Source organism: Hakea prostrata, chromosome 2, assembly GCF_041222555.1.
Source record: "Hakea prostrata isolate BN-2017 chromosome 2, UWA_Hpros_2, whole genome shotgun sequence".
NCBI classification, from domain to species: domain Eukaryota; kingdom Viridiplantae; phylum Streptophyta; class Magnoliopsida; order Proteales; family Proteaceae; genus Hakea; species Hakea prostrata.
This window is the reverse complement of record NC_142601.1, coordinates 61,095,821-61,116,046: the sequence shown is the minus strand read 5'-3', so window position 1 is coordinate 61,116,046 and position 20,226 is coordinate 61,095,821. Positions and strand designations below refer to the sequence as shown.

Genomic DNA, 20,226 nt, shown 5'->3' with positions numbered 1-20,226 from the left:
AGCAAAATTAAGCTTGCTTCCCAAGTATTTCTATCACTACTTCTCTAAGCATCCATGCACTGACGATGATGGAAAGCCTATCAAAGTTGGCAAAATGAAATTACTGAAGAGCATGGACAGCTTCCACAAATACATAGCTATTCGTTTTATGCTACCATTGAAGGTTGGTTTATTTATTTTTATTTTTTTTTCTTTTCTTTTTTTCAATAATAATGGTCTAAGACTTATTTACATCAATTTTAACGTTTCCAATTCTATATTATCTTCCAGGTTTTCTGGCTTCTGAATATTGCAACTTGTCGAGCTCTCCAAAGCAAATATAGCAAACTCAATGAGAAGTTAAGCTCTACAATGCGGTTGGTGAAGCTTTATGAGCCTTACTTGTTCTTCAAAGGAATGTATGTTTTTTCTCTCTCTGGTTGTCAATTGGATCCTGCATGGTAAATAAAGTGGGAGCAAAGAAAATACTTAGATCCTTTCGATAAGAAAATTAATGACAAAACGAGTAGATATAATTTTGTTTAATGTGTGTACCTAGCATGTTGGCACACGACTCTAAAATGTTATACTTCCCTTGTTTTTTTTTATATTTATTTTGTTTTGTGATTCTACTCCTCACTCTGTAATTAATTTTCTTCGTATATACAGCTTTGATGACTCAAACTCAGAGAAGTTGCGAAAGGCAATGCGGAATGGTGAGGGGGAACATGTGTTATGTTTCGATCCAAAAGGTGTCGACTGGGATGATTATATCATGAACATTCACCTGCCTGGGCTCAAAAGAATCACTCTTACTGCAAAGAGTACGAAACCATAGATTGATTTCTTGGTTAAAGAATGATATGTTTAATATTAATTAATATTGTTATTATTAGTTGCTTTAAAGACAGCACTAGACTATTCCATCTTTGCATGATGAAGAATAAATGACATAAAATGATATGTATAATAAATATCCAAATTTTGGATTTGGCTGATAAAGTTAATATCTTAATGGAATTTTCAATTGACATGCCATAAGGTATCAAACTGTGTTTGTTTACATAATTTCATTAACGGATACATCCTATATCATTCACAACCAAAGGGAAACCAGCCTTGCTAACATGATTACCGGATCACACTATTTGATTCACATTGTTAGTAACCACAAAGGTGTAAAATTAAACCAAAGTTTCAATTCAAATTAGAAAATTTAATCATTTAACCTTCTGAGATTACCTGGCCAACATTCGGCAAGCCTTCTTTGCTCGGCTGAAGAATGGGCAACACATCCATGGCTGCAGATGATTTGAATTAATATCTAACATATAAATCTTTGATATGAAAAAGGATGAGAATTCAAGCTGCAATATAGACCCTCATATAGAACCAAGTAAAAAATCTACCTCAAATTTTCTTCTTCTTTTATCCCTCTTTAGGGGAGAGTACTCTCAACCTCGTACTAAGATGTATTAGTTTTTGTCAAATTAGCCAAACCCCTTGATGGTACGTTCAACTCATACGGTTGAACCAATTCAAGGTAAGAGGGTTGGCCACCTATGTGCAGCTATTGTTTGTACACAATCCTTTTCGGAGTGTGAAGCAACTGGATTCAATTCAATTGACTCCGTTGAATTAAACTATAAATGCACATGATTTAGACTTCAATCACGATGTTAAATTAATACTAGAAACCAACTAACAGAAACCAGGTTACCAAAATTTCAACCTAACGCCAAAAAATTCGGCAAATCCTGTGAGAAAAGACAGAACAAGGGCATAGCTGAGCAAGATGATTAATGCTGTGAACGAAGAAGCCGAGATGGTATCCACATACAAGTTTATCAACCCAGTAAGGACATTGGCCTGCAGAAAGAAATTCATTACCAAAATGGTCTTCCTCAAAAGTAGTGAAATCAATTTTCTTTAAACAGGCTAAAGAAAAAATGGGACTCTAAAATCACCAGTAGAAATAATGCCAGTAGATTCCGGTTGAATGCTTCTTCAAGCACTGATGTCTTTTGTCCACCGATGAAATCAGAAAGCATCAAAATTCCTAAAACCTGCAAAATTAAGTAATTGCATTAGCAGTACAAATTTAACTTTGTTAGAAAGAACTTTCTTAAAAGAAAATGCTTAGGTTACCACATAAATTTATTGAAACTTAAATAATCACGATGTTGAGATTTGTTTCTTTAGATTATCTGAATATTCCTTTTAATTTAAAATGTAAACATTGAACGACTCTCATAATAAACAAATAAGTGAGTTTTCAACTTATCTTTATTATCCGTGCGCTATTAGGTTACATACGGCCACGGGTAGCAACCAAGCCATTAATATGTTCTTTGGTTCAAACAGTCTCTTTTTCAGTATAACCTCACATCATTATACTGCACGCAGCAAGTTTCATGAAATCAGCTTTAAAACAATGCATCCATTCAACTTTATAATTCCACACTACTTTTCCAGTAGGGAGTAAATGATATTGGATTCAAACTGGATTCAGTGATAATCTCATAAATCCAGTTTAATCTCATTGCTTTCTTTGAATGGGAAATACAATTCAAGTGCAAGTAAATAACTCATCCTTTTCCACACAGATAAGGGAAGACAAATCCAATGAATATTAATGTGCAATGGCCATTAAAACTGTAATCAATTACAAACAATCAATTCTAAAATTCCCATTCTAAGAACACATTCTACTTTTGGTTTCATAGACAATTATAATGTGTAATGGACCTCTCTTCTAACCTACAATAAATCAATGAATTTCTGTTAACACTTTACTTTGACACTGAAATTGGGAATTACCTGAAAGTTCACTGCTAATACAAACATAACATATGCCAAGTTACACTGCACCATAAGTTCAATGCCAATTGATTAACCAAAATATCCATAACTAAAAAATTAGCACGTAGTTACTAAAGACAAACAAGGATGACGCATTAAACAAACAACTATTTACCATCCTAAGAGAAACTTTCTCAACATGCTTGTCCAGAAGTATAGTCAGAAACCTGAACATGCATTGCAAACCAAAGGGTAAGGAATCAACCTCGATAATTTAAGATAATTTTGTAAAGCAGAAAGTTGAAATGAGAAACTATGTTACAACAGAAGATACACCAAAACAAGAAAGTAAGCATCCAGACTCTATTCCTTGTCCATTGACTTTTCTTCATAGACGTGGAATTATTTCCGAAGAATAGGTAGTTCCCCAATTGGGCACCAATAAGATAAAGACCCCAGTATCCTGTCAATAACAAAGTGGTAGAAGAATTTAAAAGCAAAATCCGTACTCCAAAATGAGATAATACGAAGTAACAACTACAACAAGTTAAATTCATGTTGACCCAATGATTAGAAAGCTAGAGTTACAGGATCGAATGATTTCATAAGACGCATCATTTCTGCTATCATGCTCTAATTCCAAATGTCCCCAATATCAAACTTTTTCCATCAAAATATACTCACAAGAATTAAAGACAACGTACACATAGGAAATAGAAATCCTGGAACACAGCTCTTGAGAACAACCAAAATCTAGTGCTTACAATGCAAAATATTGAAAACATAAAATGTAAGTGTAATCAATAATCCTTCAATAACATCCTGCAGGAGTCCAAGTATATACATGTGGTCTTTTGTTTGCCCAGTAGCATCCACAAATTTTAAAAAATTGTTTCTCCTATCACAATACATTATAAAGTTGATGATAGACTTTCTTGTCGGACCGGTCCATCCATCACACATAATGGTACATCCATATGACCCCCACATCTGTCTCAAACCACTGACGTACTCCTGCAGCTCCTACTTCTCCTCAATCAGTAAGGTGGTCATCACCTCTTTAGGGGTGGGACTAGCATATCTAGGACATGCCTCTGCAATAGTGTCAATCATATTCCTGTAATAAGGACCCTATGTTGTATTTGCTGGAACCGAACTGTAGTACATCCACTTCGACACTGTCTTCTTCACTTTCTTAGCCATCCCTTTCCATGCACCTATAATCTTGGGCTTCTTGGCCCCCTTCCTTCTAAAAAATATCAGGATCCTGCTCTAGGATAGGATCCTCCTCTGTGGATAGTCACGTAGTCCCCGTAGATCTGCCGGCCTCTAACTCTGTGATCGACTGAACATACCATGTATACCACCCCTGTCCCCAGATCTAGATGTTGCAGCCCCTGATCCAAATGCTTCAGCCCCTGATCCAAATGATCCAACCCCTACAGCCCTAGAGGGACCAGCTCCTGTAAATCTAGCTCTGGCCCTCTCCTACTCCTGGTACTGCATCTCCCTGCTCTCAGCCATCACCCGTCTGATGTCCCTCTCCTCTTGCTCTCTGATATCGACGAGATCAACATCCTGATCAGAATCTAAATTAACTCTATAAGATGATGGTGCCCACACCGCCTCGTCCAATGCATCATTCACCCTCCTCTTCTCCTGTTTCTTCTTCCCCTTTTTTTCTCCAGCTCTCTAATTGCCTTCACTATATCAGCATTCACCTCAGTGCACGTGGCCACATCCTTTGAACTGCCAGTGATGTGAGCCTTAAATCTGCTTATGCCACCTAAGTTCAACTCACCACAAAAGTTGCATTTTTTTGTTTATCTTGTTGCCATCAATAGCAACACAATACTACCATGCATGATCAACCATCCCCCCACACTGCAGCTCCTTGTGGCTGTCCTAGTGGTTGTGGTTGTCTCTATCTCAACCCTGCTATACTCCCTAAGAACCGCTCCTCTCCCGCTACTAGACATGATAACTGTTGCATTGAAAATAATTGCATAAACAATTAAACTATACCAAATAATATTTTATACAAAATGAATATTTAATTTAATTTTATTTTTTTTTTTTTTGGCAAAAGGAAAGGCTATCATATCAAAACCGACAATGAAAGCACATGTGCAATACTTGAAAATAATTATATAGCTATTCCATAATTTTCTCTAATTTTCAAAATCATTTTCCTTATTTTTTTCCTAATTGTTTCTCTTTTTTATAATTATTTATCTTTTTTATTAATATTTTAATAAATTTTAAAAAATAAAATAATGATGGGATAATTACTATTGCCCCCGTGTACTTTGATTTTATTACTAATGTATCCCCTGTATTTTGCAAAATTACTAATCCAACCTTTAACTTTGTCTATAATTACTAATGCCCCCTACTGTTAAGTTCCGTTAGTTTACTGATGATGTGGCATCTCCATATTTTTTAGAAATCCCAAAATACCCTTTTACTTATCTCTTTACTTATTTACCCTTTTGTCAAGTTACAGTAATACCCTTAATTAATTATAGAGAAAAAAATAATCATAATCTGCTTTACTCTTAAAAAAATCACCAAAATAAAGAAATAATAATTGAATAAAATTAAAATAGAACCGAAGAGGAGGGAAGATAGAATTCAACTCAAATTTGGCGAATATCACCTACTTCGTTAATTCCTTCTCGGCAAGATTTTGTGGTTTCGTCAATGGTGGGTTAGTAAAGCGGTTAAAAGTCTAAACTCCCATGGGGAGGTGTTACGTTTCGTTTCCAATATTAAAAAAGTGGTTTCCTTCCCTACGTATGCTAGAGGAGAAGGTGGGAAACCAAATCGAATTTGAATTTTGTCAATTTCTTTAATTCAAAATAACTATGTTTAGTGAAGGTGGAAAACCAATATTTTTTAAATTCAAAATAAATGAAGTTAGGGTAAATTGACATTTAATCTGGTTTTTATAAATGGGGTAGTATCGTCTTTTGATTTCTTAATTTTAATGAAGGACAAAATGGACATTACATATTCAAACTTAACGGCTACTTAACACCGTTATAAGGAAGGGGGGCAACAGTAATTTTGTAAAGAACAGGGTTTTATTAGTAATAAAATCAAAGTACAGGGGGGCAACAGTAATTATCCCAATAATGATTTATTGGGTCAAAAAATATTCCGACTCCGTGAGTTTGTAAATTGACCCATGGAGATCCACATATATTTTTTCAATCACGATATAACACATATATCATGCAAAAAGTAAGCATTTGCAATGTAGAAAAATACAATTTTTGAAACCCGAAAATAAATAAATAAATTACTTAGCGAAAAAAATTCCGACACCGTGAGTTTGTAGATCAGCCTACTGTATTCAACATATATTAATTTCATATCCCATCCAACAACATTATGGCATGCATTTTGAAAGAACAAAAACAGTTTAGAGAACAATAGTTACCTCTCAGATGAAAAACTTCACAAAACACCCAGATCTATGTGAAATCTTGTTTGATTGTCGCGAACAATAGTATACCCATCAATAATGAAGTGAGACCTAAGGTTTTATGTCAAAGATCGAACGAAAATATGGCAAAAATGCCAAGATCTGGGAGAGAGAAGCTCTGGGGGAGATTTGGAGAGGAGAGGAAAATCCAAATAATTGATGTGGATAATTCGCTGAAATTCAGCAAACTACCCTTTATAACGCCGAAATTCTTTTGCGCTTCGGTGGTTGTTTCGGTTCGCCAGCCACCAAAACTCGAAATTCGGTGAAACGATGTATCATGTGCATGCATGAGGTTGAATCCCTCACCAGATCAATGATAGTAATCCTCTCTAAGAAAGCAAAAGAATATCTTAACATGCCTCAAATTACCCTAGACAATGTATGGTTTAAGTTAAAATAACACTAGAGGCATAAAAGGCTTCAAAGTAGACCCAAACTAAGTCAGCAAGGTGGAGGTCGATTGTGGGGGTCTCCAGCCAGGTTAACTCCCCAAGTGCACGAACTGCAACTTAGTGAGAACTACACCAGTTTCGATCTTCAGCTTCCGATGTGTTCCAGGTCATTCGAGGGTGTTAAAACATTCCCAAAATCATGCTTCAACATTCCCAATAACCCTAGATCATAATACAAACATGGATTTATCTAATCATGAATCTGGGTCTTCTTTGAAATCTTTCTGAAAGAAACATTTAACAACTACAACAATTGGAGAATCATTCATGTCGCTTGATCCAATCAAGAACAAGGTTTCTTGAATCGAATCCTTCTCTCAACATGGATATCTTTCACCCATAATAATATAAGAAAGTAGAAATCAGATATTGGGAATGAGTTGTTACCTTCAATCGCACAAAACTGGAAGCAAACCTTGATTCGTAGTGGAAACACGACCTTCTTCTTCTCCGACACGAACTCTTTGGCACGCTCTATGGCCTCTTCATGTCTAACAAATAAAATAATTTGTTTTAGGGGGAGAACACCTTTAAATAGGGTGTCAATAAATCAAAAAGCCCAATATGCCCTTTGTTGTTCTCAGGCTTCAGAGGGAGGTCGCCCCTTGGTCAACCTCCCTAATCGACCTCCACATCTAACTTTTCACAGAAGTGGGATTTTGTGGTCCAATTAGTCTGCAACGCAAGTATAACCTTGTAGATCAAGTTAGGGCCCCTTAACTGGGCTTGAGGACTCTCCAACTCTATCTTTCGTGAGCTATTAATCCAACTTCCCAGACCATCGGGTTTCATGTCAAATCTCTTTCTAAAATTCAGCAAAGTGTCAAAACCTTCATCAATACCATCCACAACCATGGATTGTGATCTAATCCAATGGTCTATCTGGATGACCCACAGCTATCTTCTACTAACACTCTGGGTTCTCAGACCTACAAGTAAGGTTTCATGCTAAGATCCTTGGGGATTTCACAATTATTGCAATATTTCTTGGAGAAGTTGATCAAATAATTAAATTGGGAAAGAAGGCGGGGATGCGTATATTTCACACATGCAACTTTCATACCATTTGATTGGAATAATAATATAGAATCTTTACGTAAAATAGGAAAGAAAGAAAAAAAAAAAAAAAAACTCTTTTAAATTAAATAATAAATGTTAGAACAAACACTAAGAAATCACAAATAGATATAAGAAAAAAAAATTAATCAAAGGAACATAGAGATTTAAGGGGTTGTATGGCAATGTTTCAGTTCCATTTTCTTAATTTTAGGTGAAAAAGAGTTTTCCTGTTTCTATACATTTCCATTGTTTTTCATTGTTTTTGGTTGCTGAGATCGGATATGGTTATAGAAAGAACAAGAAAGTTTTTGTAACACCCCCCCCCCCACCCCCCCCCCCAATAAAAATGAAATAAGAATTTATTTATTAAGTTTTTTTTAGTTTTTAAGATTTCAAATAGGCAGGTAATGTTTTGATATCAAGAAGACAATAATGCCTCTTCACATAAGCATTTTCCTCAAAGTGGGCTCAAACTGTGCCTAGGTGCCCATTTGTTTCGAAAATGAAAAGGAAACCAAAAAAAAAAAAAGAAATCATACATCATGAACCAGGACCAGTCTATGTGAACCTGCCTAATGCTGCCTTAGCCAAGCCAATAAAATGGTCTGGACCCAGTGGGCCAGACTCAATAATCTCAATGGACATGTCCTTCTTTCTTTTCTTTTCTTTTTTTTCCTTTTTTGGGAAAGATGGGGGGCAGGGGTGGTGGAATAACGTGATTAATCACTTTCAGGTTTTCTTCTACAAAACTAGTCACCCGGTATTTGATTTAACAAAACTAAACAAACTTATCTTTGACTTTACAAGACTAGCCACAGCAGTGCTTTACATTCTTTTTCGAAGATTTACCCTTGAACAGGTCATCTTCTTCTTGTCTCAGAATTCTCCAAATGTTTCCTTCCTCTGCACCTTCAACCTGTAAAACATATGGGATGGTGCAAGATCAACGAAAAGAAGAAAAGCAAAGTAAAACCGAGGAACAAATTCGAAAACAAAAGCAAATGAAAAACTTATTTCCTTTGTTTCATGTTTGGATAGTAAGGAGATAGTCATTTCGATAGTTGTTTGAGAATGAGAGAGATTAGAAACTTAACTTCTCGAACTTCAGTTTTTGGCTTGGATCAATTACAGATTTGGCTTATTTTGATTCTTTAGTAGTAGGTTCATGCTAGTGTAGGTTGGTTTGCCTTCAAATGGCAAAAGATAATCACTTTTGTGTTGATTTTTTTTGGGTTTTATTTTATTATTATTTTATAAATAGGAAAGAAAAAGTTGGAATTACTTCAGAATGCAGTTACATGGCTGTGTTAGCCTTATAGGCTTCATATTAGGATTAGAGGAGGATTCTGATGCGTAACCTTAGTAAACTATTCCATGAGTGTGGGGTGTTTAAAGTGGCAACAATACATATTTGTTGTTAAAGTTACTTCCTCTAGCAAAATAGGGGTTAACTTGAGAGGTCATGGCTATGTTAGCCTTTTAGTCTTCTTCTTTTTCCTCATTTTCCATTTCTCCCTGTAATCTAGTTTATAGCTTTAGATCTACTGTCCATTTGTTAATTCTCATCAGCACCCTATTTGGGTGTTGACAAGCAAAAATTTTGGCATTTCTTTTTTCCAACATAAAGTAGCATGTAATTATAAGGACCAAAATAACCCATATAATTGCTTGCTTATCCATATGGCTATGAGAGAGGAGGTGTGTGCAAAGGTCTATGATGGAGCTTTGACTCAGATTCTCCGTCATCAATCCCAATGGCCTTGCTGCCAAGATTCTTTTCGTCCATTTGTACAAAATGGAAGTATGCCATGCCGTCTCCATATTATTGCTGCATAATGCACAGCTAGAAGGAGTGTCGGTCCATTGAGCAAGAATAGCCCTGAGTGGTATTCTTACATTCAAGAGCCCCCCCCCCCCAAAAAAAAGATTTAAATTTAAGGTGGAGCAAGAGTAATTTCCAAAAAAAAACTTCCATCATTTTGAGAGAGCATTTCATGTATCGGAGACTTCTCTCTCAAAATTGCACGCCCGCCAGTTTTAGCCAAGAATTCACCTGATTTTGAGATTAGAGAAGACCAGGAGTTAGGTTGATTGGATATGGATATGGGTAATTGAATTGAGTGGGAATGAGTCTGTCATGATTAGATAAGACCAGGAGTCATATTCAAAGTCATGTGCTACTTTTGCCATTGTAGTCAATCTACCTTTTCCAGAAGGAGAAGTCAAGTTCCCCCGCTATTTGCTGTGAATTAGGAGGGATCCAGGGATCGAACCAGAAGAAAGCTTGCCATCTCCTATTTTTTTACTTACCATTGTCTTGAGTAGTGGAAGGATACTTGTGATGCTATTCTATACCCATGATCCTTTTTTGGTCAGCAATATTGGATTGGATGGTATTGGTCCATTGTAGTATTTTGCCTTTAGCAACTTTACCCAGAGTGCATTAGGGCCATTCAATAGCCTCCACCCTTGTTTGAGGAGCAAGGCAGTGTTGTAGTCCTCCATTTTCGTGAATCTTGGGCATCCCAGCTGAATAGGTTGGCATCCTAGGATATTAGAGTTAACTGTTTGCTTTGGCGAGGAACTCGGTTCCGAAATCTTTGGCAAATTGAGTCCATTTTCCTGCAGATACCCTTTGGTAATCAGAAGTGTTGCATTTTGGTATAGGTCCATGGATTAGATTGTTGCTTGCATGAGGACCCCTCTTCCAACAAAGGAGAGATTCAATGTTTTCCAAGCTATTAGTTTCTTTGTCATTCTATCCAGGACGAATTGAAGATTTTTTGCCTTGGCTCTTCCATAGAATAAGATTGGCCCAATAGACTTTGTTTCTCTTCATCTCTGATACCCCAAGTATCGAGCTTATTTGACATATGGTTCCTTTGCCAACGTTCTAGATGAAGAGTGCCCCTCTTTTCTCAAAGTTTATTTCCTCACTTCTAAGTCAACCTATAAGTTAAGATTTAAGTGACTGATTTTGAGGATTCAGGACACAGTCAAAGCAAGGGATGGAATCATCTGGTTGGAATAGAACTTGGGAGACATTTATAGAAATGGTTGTTCTCTTAGTTCATGCTTAGCTAAATGTGTTCATGTGTTCAATTGGAGCTATTTATAGAGTTCTGAGCCACTTTGATGACTAAGACATCCTCCTTTCATGCTTTGCATAACACAAAAATGTCATCTGCAAAGAAAAGGTGAGAAATTCAGGCGCCCTTCTTCCCATTTTGACCCTTTGGTAGAGGTTTGGGATCTATATTCATTGAAAAGTCTAGAAAGAACTTCCATAACGAGTAGGAAGAGATGGGGAACTAAGAGGGCATCCATGTCTAAGTCCTCTTAATCCCGAGAACCACAAGTAAGACAACCATTTACTTTAATTGAGGATGAGGCTGAAGACATCAAATGTTCAACAAGTTTGCACCAGTGGTTGTTCAACCTAGAAATTGAAAGAGTTTAGTCACCCCCCCCCCGGAATTCAACTCTATCATATGTTTTTGGCCCTTCCTCTTGTTTTGTTCATGAAGTGAAATTTCATGGGCCACCATGATGTTATCGGTAGCTTGCTTGTTTACCACAAATGCCCCTTGGAGAGGGAAGACAATGTTTTCCATCAAAGGTTTTAGTCTACGAGCTAATAATTTAGCAATGATTATGTAGCTAACATTACACAGACTGATGGGTCTAAATTCCAACACATTGGTGGCCCCATCCTTTTTTGGGATAAAGAAGAGCAAGTTGTGCTTAATTCCAAAGGGTAGTTGTGCATCACGAAAGAAGGATGTAACAAGTCTGTCACATCACTGCTAATTAGCTCCCAATGTTTTTGGTAGAAGAATGCATTGAACCCATCAAACCCTAGGGCTTTGTGGGATGGATGACCTTGGATGGGGATCAGCCATCCCATCCAAGGTCAATGGGTTATCCAAAGGGGGGGAACAAACACTCCACAAAGGTAGGGTCTAAGGGTTGGGCTGATGTATAGGGTTTGGCCATCTGATTAGCAAAGGCTTCTGCAATATCCCTTGGGTCAAAAACACAAGACCCCTAATGTACAATGGATTCTATTTTTCTTTTATGATGATTGATCTTAGCAAAGAGGTGGTAGAATATAGTGTTTCTATCCCCATCCAAAATGTATTTGGTTCTTGATTTTTTGAAACCAAAAGGAATCTTCAGCACCCAATACCCAGGAGACCATGGACTTTTTGTAGTTGATTGCAAACTAGTCAGGGTAGGGATGAAGCATTCTCTAGGACATCAATCTCTAAGACTGAGTTCTCAAATAAGTTGCCCACACTTCCAAACACATGTTTATATTTTTTGTGTTAATGTTGGGTTTTATTTTCATCCCAATCACCCTGTAAACGTTGCTTCCACTTTTAATATTAATGATGAAATAGATACCAAGGGACATGGCTGTGAATTCAACGATTGTAGCCATGGTAGTTCATGCAAATCAAAATGGTGAGTCCATCTATCAAGTTGGATCATCCCTTAGAACCTAGCAAAATTCAATTTGCTTCAAGAATGTTGCTTTCTGTACTTCTCTAAGCATCCATGGATTGATAGAGAGGTAAAGCCTATTAAGATATACAAAAGTTTAATATTGAAGGAGTCTGGGTCATAAGTTTAATAGTGAAGGAGTCTGGTCATCTCTCTATCAAGAAAGAAGTATGTGTTCTTCTGATGCTTTTCAACCATACAATAGGGATGTAACTCACACAGGACCCCCCCCCCGAAATTCTTTCCTCTAATTCGTTTATTAGCACTCATAAGTAAGTCTCATCCCTATTAATATATAGTGAAAAAGCTCCAGAGTACCACTAAGCAGATGCTTCGAAAGGCGATCCCGACTCACATTGAAGAGCATGAACCGCTTCAACGGATACATGTACCTATCTGATACATGTCACCATTGAAGGTCAATAACTTGGTTTTGTTGGCGCGGGAGTGGTAGTCCCCCAAGATACACTCACAAGAAACAGGCGGATAAAACTAGCGCTAGACAAAGAATCTTTAGGGCCCTCAAAGCTTTTTTTCTTTTCTTTTTTTCTTTTTTTTTAATAAAATAATAATTTCTTGCTTTATGTAATCTTATACACTCTTCTTCGGTTTTCTACTTGTATCTTTGAATTTCTACTCTCTTCCTCAAAATTCTAAAATGTTCTTTGGAATTCTATACTCTTCTTCAAAGTTCTTCTCCTTTCTTCAAAATTCTATAACATTCTTCAAACTTCTACAACTTTCTTCAAGATTCTTCATCTTTCTTTAGAGTTCTACAAGGTTCTTCTACTTTCTTCAAAATTCTACGGCTTTCTTCAAAGTTCTTCTTTCTTCAAAGTTCTTCTTTCTTCAAGATTCTATAGACTTCTTCAATCTGCCTCTTGTTTCTTCAAAGTTCTATGACCTTCTAACATCATCCTTGCTAGGTGTCAAGTTTCTACAACTTTCACAAGTCGGTTTGAACTTTAACACTCCCCCTCAAACCCGACTTGTCATGCCAAGTTGTGCTCTTAATTTCTTGAATACTTTGGTCTTGAGTGGCTTTGTAAAAATATTTGCAATTTGATCTTCAGTTTGACAGTATAACAGCTTTACATTGTTGTCTTTCACGTGTTGCCGTATAAAGTGGTACTTTGTGTCAATGTGCTTAGTTCTGCTATAGGCCACTGGATTCTTCACGAGAGAGAGCACTGACTTATTGTCAATGTATATGGTTGTAGGATCCTTTTGTGGATGATGCATCTTTTGCATAAGATTTCTCAACCATATTGCTTGGCACATACATGATGCTAATTCCGCTTCACATGATGAAAGTGCTATAGTTGATTGATTTTTTGATGACCATGAAACTACCACAGAAGTTGTAACTCTTATGTACCTTAGAATTCTCTTTGCTGCAATGAAGTGACACTGCTTTGGTTCTTCCATGTATCTACTGACGACACCTACTATATACATGATGTCTGGTCTTGTGAAAGTTAAGTACCTTAGGCTTCCAATCAGGCTTCTATAAAAGGTAGGATTGACAGGCTCTTCTTCAAAATCACGTCTCAGCTTCACATTTGCATCTGCTGGTGTTTCTATTGCCTTGCATCAATCTTGAACTTCTTGAGTACTTGTTCTGCATACTTCTTCTGTGAAATGAAGATTCCTTCATCTGCTTGAGTAACCTCTATTCCAAGAAAATATGACATCTTTCCAATATATGTCATTTGAAATTCTCGTGTCATGGCTTTCTTAAAGCCTTCGAACATACCTAGATTATTTCCTGTGAAAATCATGTCATCCACGTAGAGACAAATGAACATAATATCTCCATCTCCGTTAATCTTTGTATATAAGGTGTGTTCATATGGACTCTTTATGAAGTCGTTCTGTCAAAGCCCTTGGTGCTTGCTTTAAGCCATACAATGCTTTCTTTATCTTGTATACTTTATCTTCTTGGCCTTTCTTCACATATCCTTAGGGTTGCTCAATGTATACTTCTTCTTCTAAGTATCCATTGAGAAAAGCTGACTTTACATCCATCTGATAGATTCTCCACTTGTTCTGAGCCGTCAAAGCAATTAGAAGTTTGATGGTGTCAATCCTTGCAACTTGTGCAAATACCTCATCATAATCAATAACTTGTTGTTGCTTGTAGCCTTTTGGAACAAGTCTTGCCTTGTATTTCTCAACTTTTCCTTCTTGATTTGTCTTTGTCCTGTACACCCATTTTACTCCAATTGTCTTGTGTCCTTCTGACAAATCAATGAGCTCCCACGAATCATTTTTCTTGATTGCTTCTATTTCTTCATCCATGGCAATTTACCATTTCTTTTCACGAGCAGCTTCTTCATTGTGATTGGATCACATTCTGCTAAAGGGCAAAATAATGTAAAATCATCTGCCATTTGTATTGGTTCAGTAATGTTGTAGATATCACTAAGCCTTCGTGTTCTTGTAGGAGCTTCAGTTGAAGAGCTGTTGCTGCCTGGAGTTATTGGAATTGGACTTAGTGGAGGAGTCTGACCTGGATCTTCATTCTGTGTCGGTGTTTGTTCTTGAAGATCTTATTCGTCTTCCAAATGTTCCTTTGACATTCTTTTCTTCTTCAATCCACTTCCAATGACCTGTTTCATCAAAATCAACATCTCTTGAGATTACAACTTTCTTGCTTATTGTGTTGTAGAGTCTGTAGGCTTTTGTTCTTGCATCATAGCCTATGAAAATATGATTTTCTCCTCCATCATCTAGCTTTCTCCTTTTTTGCTCTGGCACATGTACATATGCAATGCATCCAAATATTTTGAAATTACTAACATTGGGTTTGTACCTAGTTCATACTTCAAAAGGTGTCTTGAACTTAACACTTTTAGTTGGACATCTATTGAGTAGGTAGACAGCACATGCTACAGCTTCAACCCAAAAAACTTTTGGTAGATTCATACCTTAATTTCAGCATGCTTCTCACCATGTTGAAAATTGTGCGATTCTTCCGTTCTGCGATTCCATTTTGTTGTGGAGTATAAGCAGCTGTAAGCTGGTGCAAGATACCATTCTCTTTGCAAAAATTTTCAAATAATCTTGAAGTATACTCGCCTCCTCTATATAATCTGAGAGTCTTGATATGATAGCCATCAATGCTTTAAACTCTTTATATTTGTCTAAAGCATCTGATTTTTCTTTAATAAAATATACCCACATACTGCAGCTAAAATCATCAATAAAATTAATAAAATACCTATGACCTCCAAGTGATGCAACCTCAAGTGGTCCAACTATATCGATGTGAATCAGCTACAATGGCACAGTGGAGTGATAGTATAACACACTTACAATGATATACTCACAAGAAACAAAGCTGGATAAAAACTAGAACTGTACTAAGAACAAAGAAATATTTACTCTCTCCTCAGGTGTTGCAACACCTTTATTTCTTAAAAGCTCTCTCTCTCTCTCTTTGCCTCAAAATTTCATTATTTTTAATAAAATAATAATTTCATGCATTCCGTAATCTTCTACACTCTTCTTCGGTTTTATACATGTTTCTTTGAATTTCTACTCTCTTCCTCAAAATTCTACAATCTTCTTCAAAATTCTTCTCCTTTCTTCAAAATTCTACAACATTCTTCAAACTTCTACAACTTTCTTCAAGATTCTTCATCTTTCTTTAGAGTTCTACAAGCTTCTTCAAGGTTCTTCTACTTTCTTCAAAATTCTACGACTTTCTTCAAGATCTATAGACTTCTTCAATCTTCCTCTTGTTTCTTCAAAGTTCTATGACTTTCTAGGTGTCAGGTTTCTACAATTTTCACAAGTCGGTTTAAACTTTAACAGTTTTCTGGTCACTGATGCAGTCTAGATTGTTCTCACAACTTTTAGGTAGGTCATCATGGACCCCCGGAACTATTCCACCTAAAGGTTAGCAAAGCTTTACGTGTCTTTCTTGCTCTTCATAGGAGTGTGTGTTTTTTATGCCTCCATTTGTCAATCTCATGCACCAGAAAAATCAAATTGAGAAAAAAAAAATGATTAAATGTACTCATTTGAAAAAGTCGGTTACAAAACATGTAGAGATACTGATATACATAACTGTGTTCCTCGAACTCTACTCTTTAGCTATTCAAGCGATGGGATTTAATAGATTTTGATAGTTGTTTTTCTGAATTGAACGAGATCACCCGGTGTCTATTTAGTACTTAAATTGATTGATGTTAGATATATCAGTTTACTCTTTAACTTGATCCGGATGGAGAAAAAAGGATTGATTTATAGATTTTTTTCAAAATTTAAACTAATTTTTCAGTCAACCAAACAGTTTGGTTAAATTAATTTCACATCACTTCACTTATAACCAAACAAGAGAAAGGGGGAAAAGAATTCCTTGCATTTCTCTTCTCTTCTTTCCTTTTCCTTTTTTTCATTTCCATTGTAACCAAACATACTCTAAGCTTTGATTTATATAGAGTTTTTTTTGTTTTTTTTTCACGGCACCCACTAAGTTGGACCTAAATTCTTGACTACCCACTTAAGTGGAAAAATTCCAAATGGTCATAGTTTACTTTTTTCAAAATTTCAAGCTACCCATGGTTAACTTTTTTATTAATTTTTAAAGTGAAATAACCATTTTGTCCAGGGTAAAGGGAAATATAAGTTAGTATTTTACAAAACCTTACTTGAGTTTTTTTCAAATTTACAAAAACAAAACTCCCTGTTTCACTCGGTTCACCATCCCTCCCCTGCCGGCAACCATTGCAAGCAACCACCACCCCCTCTCCTGCCGGAAAAAGAAAGACCTCCCGGATTCCCTTGGTATTACATTTCTTCATCATTTTCCTTTCCCTTAGCTAACAGAATGTCTTGTTGTGGTGGAAAGTCCCGTTGTGGTTCCAACTACAGTTACGGCAGCAACTGCGGGAGGGTATGAAATCCCCTCACACGCACATATGGGAGGGGTTCTGGGTTCACCGTCTTTCTTTTCTTTTCTCCATTGAAATAGGGTTTTATTTTATTTTGTCTAAAAATAGGGTTTTTATCTGAATTAATTAATTTCTCAAGTGTCTTCCGTTTTTGAGTTAAAACGATCTGATCTGTATGCAAATGCAAGATGTACCTAGACCTCTCTTTCTATAGGGAGTAGACAAGCTTAGAGACCATCATCATCGAAGTCACTCCCGAGAAAGCGTATGTATTTGTGTCATCCATCGCTTATGTTATCTATGGTTCACTTTGTCCCTTTTTTCTAGCAAGGGAAGGGGTGGCTTACCGGCAATAGTTGTGGGCAAGGTAGGGGTGGTGAACCGAGTGAACCAAGGAGTCTTTTTTGTAAATTTGAAAAAATTAAGTGAGGTTTTGTAAAATACTAACTTACATTTCCTTCACCCCATGGGCAAAATGGTCATTTCACTTTCATAATTAACCTTGGTCTATGGGTCACAGGTTGAAAATTTTCTCACTTAAGTGGGCAATCAAGAATTTTAGACGACATAAAAAACTCTTTAGAATAATATTTTGTTGACAACTTACTCTGAATTCACTAGATTTCTATTTAAAAGAAAGAATTATTATAATCCATTCAAGGCTTGCCAAAATACCAATGTACAAAATGTCAACGATATATCACCATGTTGGATGGGGGCAACACAACACCCTTGGTTAACACGAGTTCGACCAAATTCAACAATATATTGCTAACCTTCGATATTTCACTCTCTTTTTTTGTGTGTCATTTTCTCTTTCTTTCTTATCCAAAGATCCCAGAGCTTCCCTCTCCACCTATACACATAGGACCTCCATCGGCTCCAGGGCGCTGCCCCCACACCCCTGTGTTCGTCGGCGACAGAATGTGAAACATAAGTCATACTGAACAAGATGACTGTATGTACTTGCCTACATTGATGTACTCTTTTGTAGTAGCATTGTATCTTGTAATTGTATAATATATTGTAGAATTTAGTACTTCTCTTCACTAGTTGCATACTTGTATTCTCTTTGCATGTTTACATTCCTAAGTTTTGCATACTTCCAATTTTACCCACATATAGTCGGGCATGTACCAATCAGGAATATTGGTTCAGGTGATTTTTAGGCCAAAATAACGCTCTCAGTGTGTTTATAGGCCTCAAATTAGGCTATAGACTAAATTTTAGGCCAAAATGACCCTAAATACCTCCCAAAAAAGGAGTCGATTTTTCACCAACGCATTACAAAATGTCGGCGAAATGTCGTTGTCTGTGGTGTCGATAGCCACTGACACCCGACATTTCGAACTTTTCAAAATACATAAAAGAAAATCAAAAGAATTAAATTGTTGCTCTGTGGTAGAGTGATATGTGATTCTTACATGATGTGTAATCCTTCTTTTGTGCCACATTTTTCTATTAAATACTAAATTATTCAATTACTTTGCCCAAAGACGTGGTTTAGTTGGCAGAAACAAACACTTCATAGGTAAGAGATCAAAAATTCACATCTCGTATCTAGAGGCAGACCTATGTTGGGGCCAGAGACCAGAGAGGGCCATCCACCTCCCCCCCCCCCGGCCACTATTTTTCGAAAATGTTGATTAGTTTCTTTAATTTTTCTTGTTTTTTCTCTTCCAACATGTGAAATATCACCTTCCTCCGGCTTATCACCGACAGTCTGTTCAGGGTTCCAAACTCAACGGTGACAACTAAACATGAGGGTTGCGCTCGTTGCGGGACTTAACCCAACACCTTACGGCACGAGCTAACAACAGCCATGCACCACCTGTGTCCGCGTTCCCGAAGGCACCCCTCTCTTTCAAGAGGATTCGCGGCATGTCAAGCCCTGGTAAGGTTCTTCGTTTTGCATCGAATTAAACCACATGCTACACCGCTTGTGCGGGCCCCCGTCAATTCCTTTGACCTTCATTCTTGCGAACTCCCCCCCCCCTCCCAATATTGAAAATAGTTTTTAAAAATAAAATAATGGGTATAAATGTCATTCATAATTAAAAACTAACTTATCAATCCTCATTTATTCTCTCCACTCTCCTCTCTCCTCTTTTCTTCCTATTTATTCTCTTCTCTTTCTACAAACATGCGTTAAGGAAAATTTGAAAAAAAAAATCTTCTCCACGATTAAGCATTCTCTTTCTCAATATATTCTTTTTTCTCTTTTTCTCTTTTTTTTTTTATTTTATTATTATTCTTTCTATATGATTTTATAGTCTCTCTTTCTTGATTTTTTTGGGGAAAATTACATGATTAGCTACTTTTAGGTTCCCTTTTATAAAGTAACCACTCAATGTTTCACTTAACAAAATTAGCTAAAACTGAATTTGCATTTACAAAATTAACAAAAAATAGTGATTTTTCATCTATTTGGACATTTTTAACCCCTAAAACTAACCAAACTAAAGAGGAAAATTATTATTTTGTCGAAAACAAAAAAAGTCATTAATTTTTCATACCTTCCAACATTTTCATCCTCATATTGGTATAATCAATTTTAGGGGTAAAAATGTCCAAAAGAATTAAAAATCACTATTTTTGTTAGTTTTGTAAATGCAACTCAATTTTAGCTAGTTTTGTTAAGTGAAACATTGAGTGGTTACTTTTGTAAAAAGAAAACTAAAAGTAGCTAATCACGTAATTTTCCCAAAATTATTTGAGCCGAACCATTACCATTAAAAATTAATATTCGATAGTTTTCAACATAATCAAAAGACAAGCAAAAAGCCCACATGCAATGTGCATATTTACTAATATATATATATATATATATATATATATATATATATATATATATATATATATATATATATATATATATATATATATATATTATAAAATATATATATATATATATTCCCTTGAATTGGTTCAACCATATGAATTGAACGTACCATCAATGGGTTGGCTCATTTGACAAAGATTAACGCATCTTAGTATGAGGTCGAGAGTACTCTCCCCTAAAGGGGGATAAAAG

General features: G+C 36.2%; 1 protein-coding gene across 2 annotated transcripts in view; it reads right to left on the bottom strand.

Moving 5' to 3' along the window:
* Positions 1-1,540: 1,540 nt before the first annotated feature.
* LOC149025433 (transferases, transferring acyl groups) overlaps positions 1,541-20,226 on the bottom strand; it is a 73,182-nt gene continuing 54,496 nt past the window's right edge. The window contains exons 15-16 of one of the 2 annotated variants that reach the window (XM_089145666.1): positions 1,947-2,045; positions 1,541-1,848 (exon numbers count right to left, since the gene is read on the bottom strand). In XM_089145666.1, coding sequence (XP_089001792.1) covers positions 1,696-1,848; positions 1,947-2,045 — 252 coding nt within the window. In that variant the 3' untranslated portion in view covers positions 1,541-1,695. Of the gene's footprint in view, positions 1,849-1,946; positions 2,046-20,226 lie in introns of those variants that run through there. The other variant, XM_089145669.1, reaches the window with a different exon arrangement.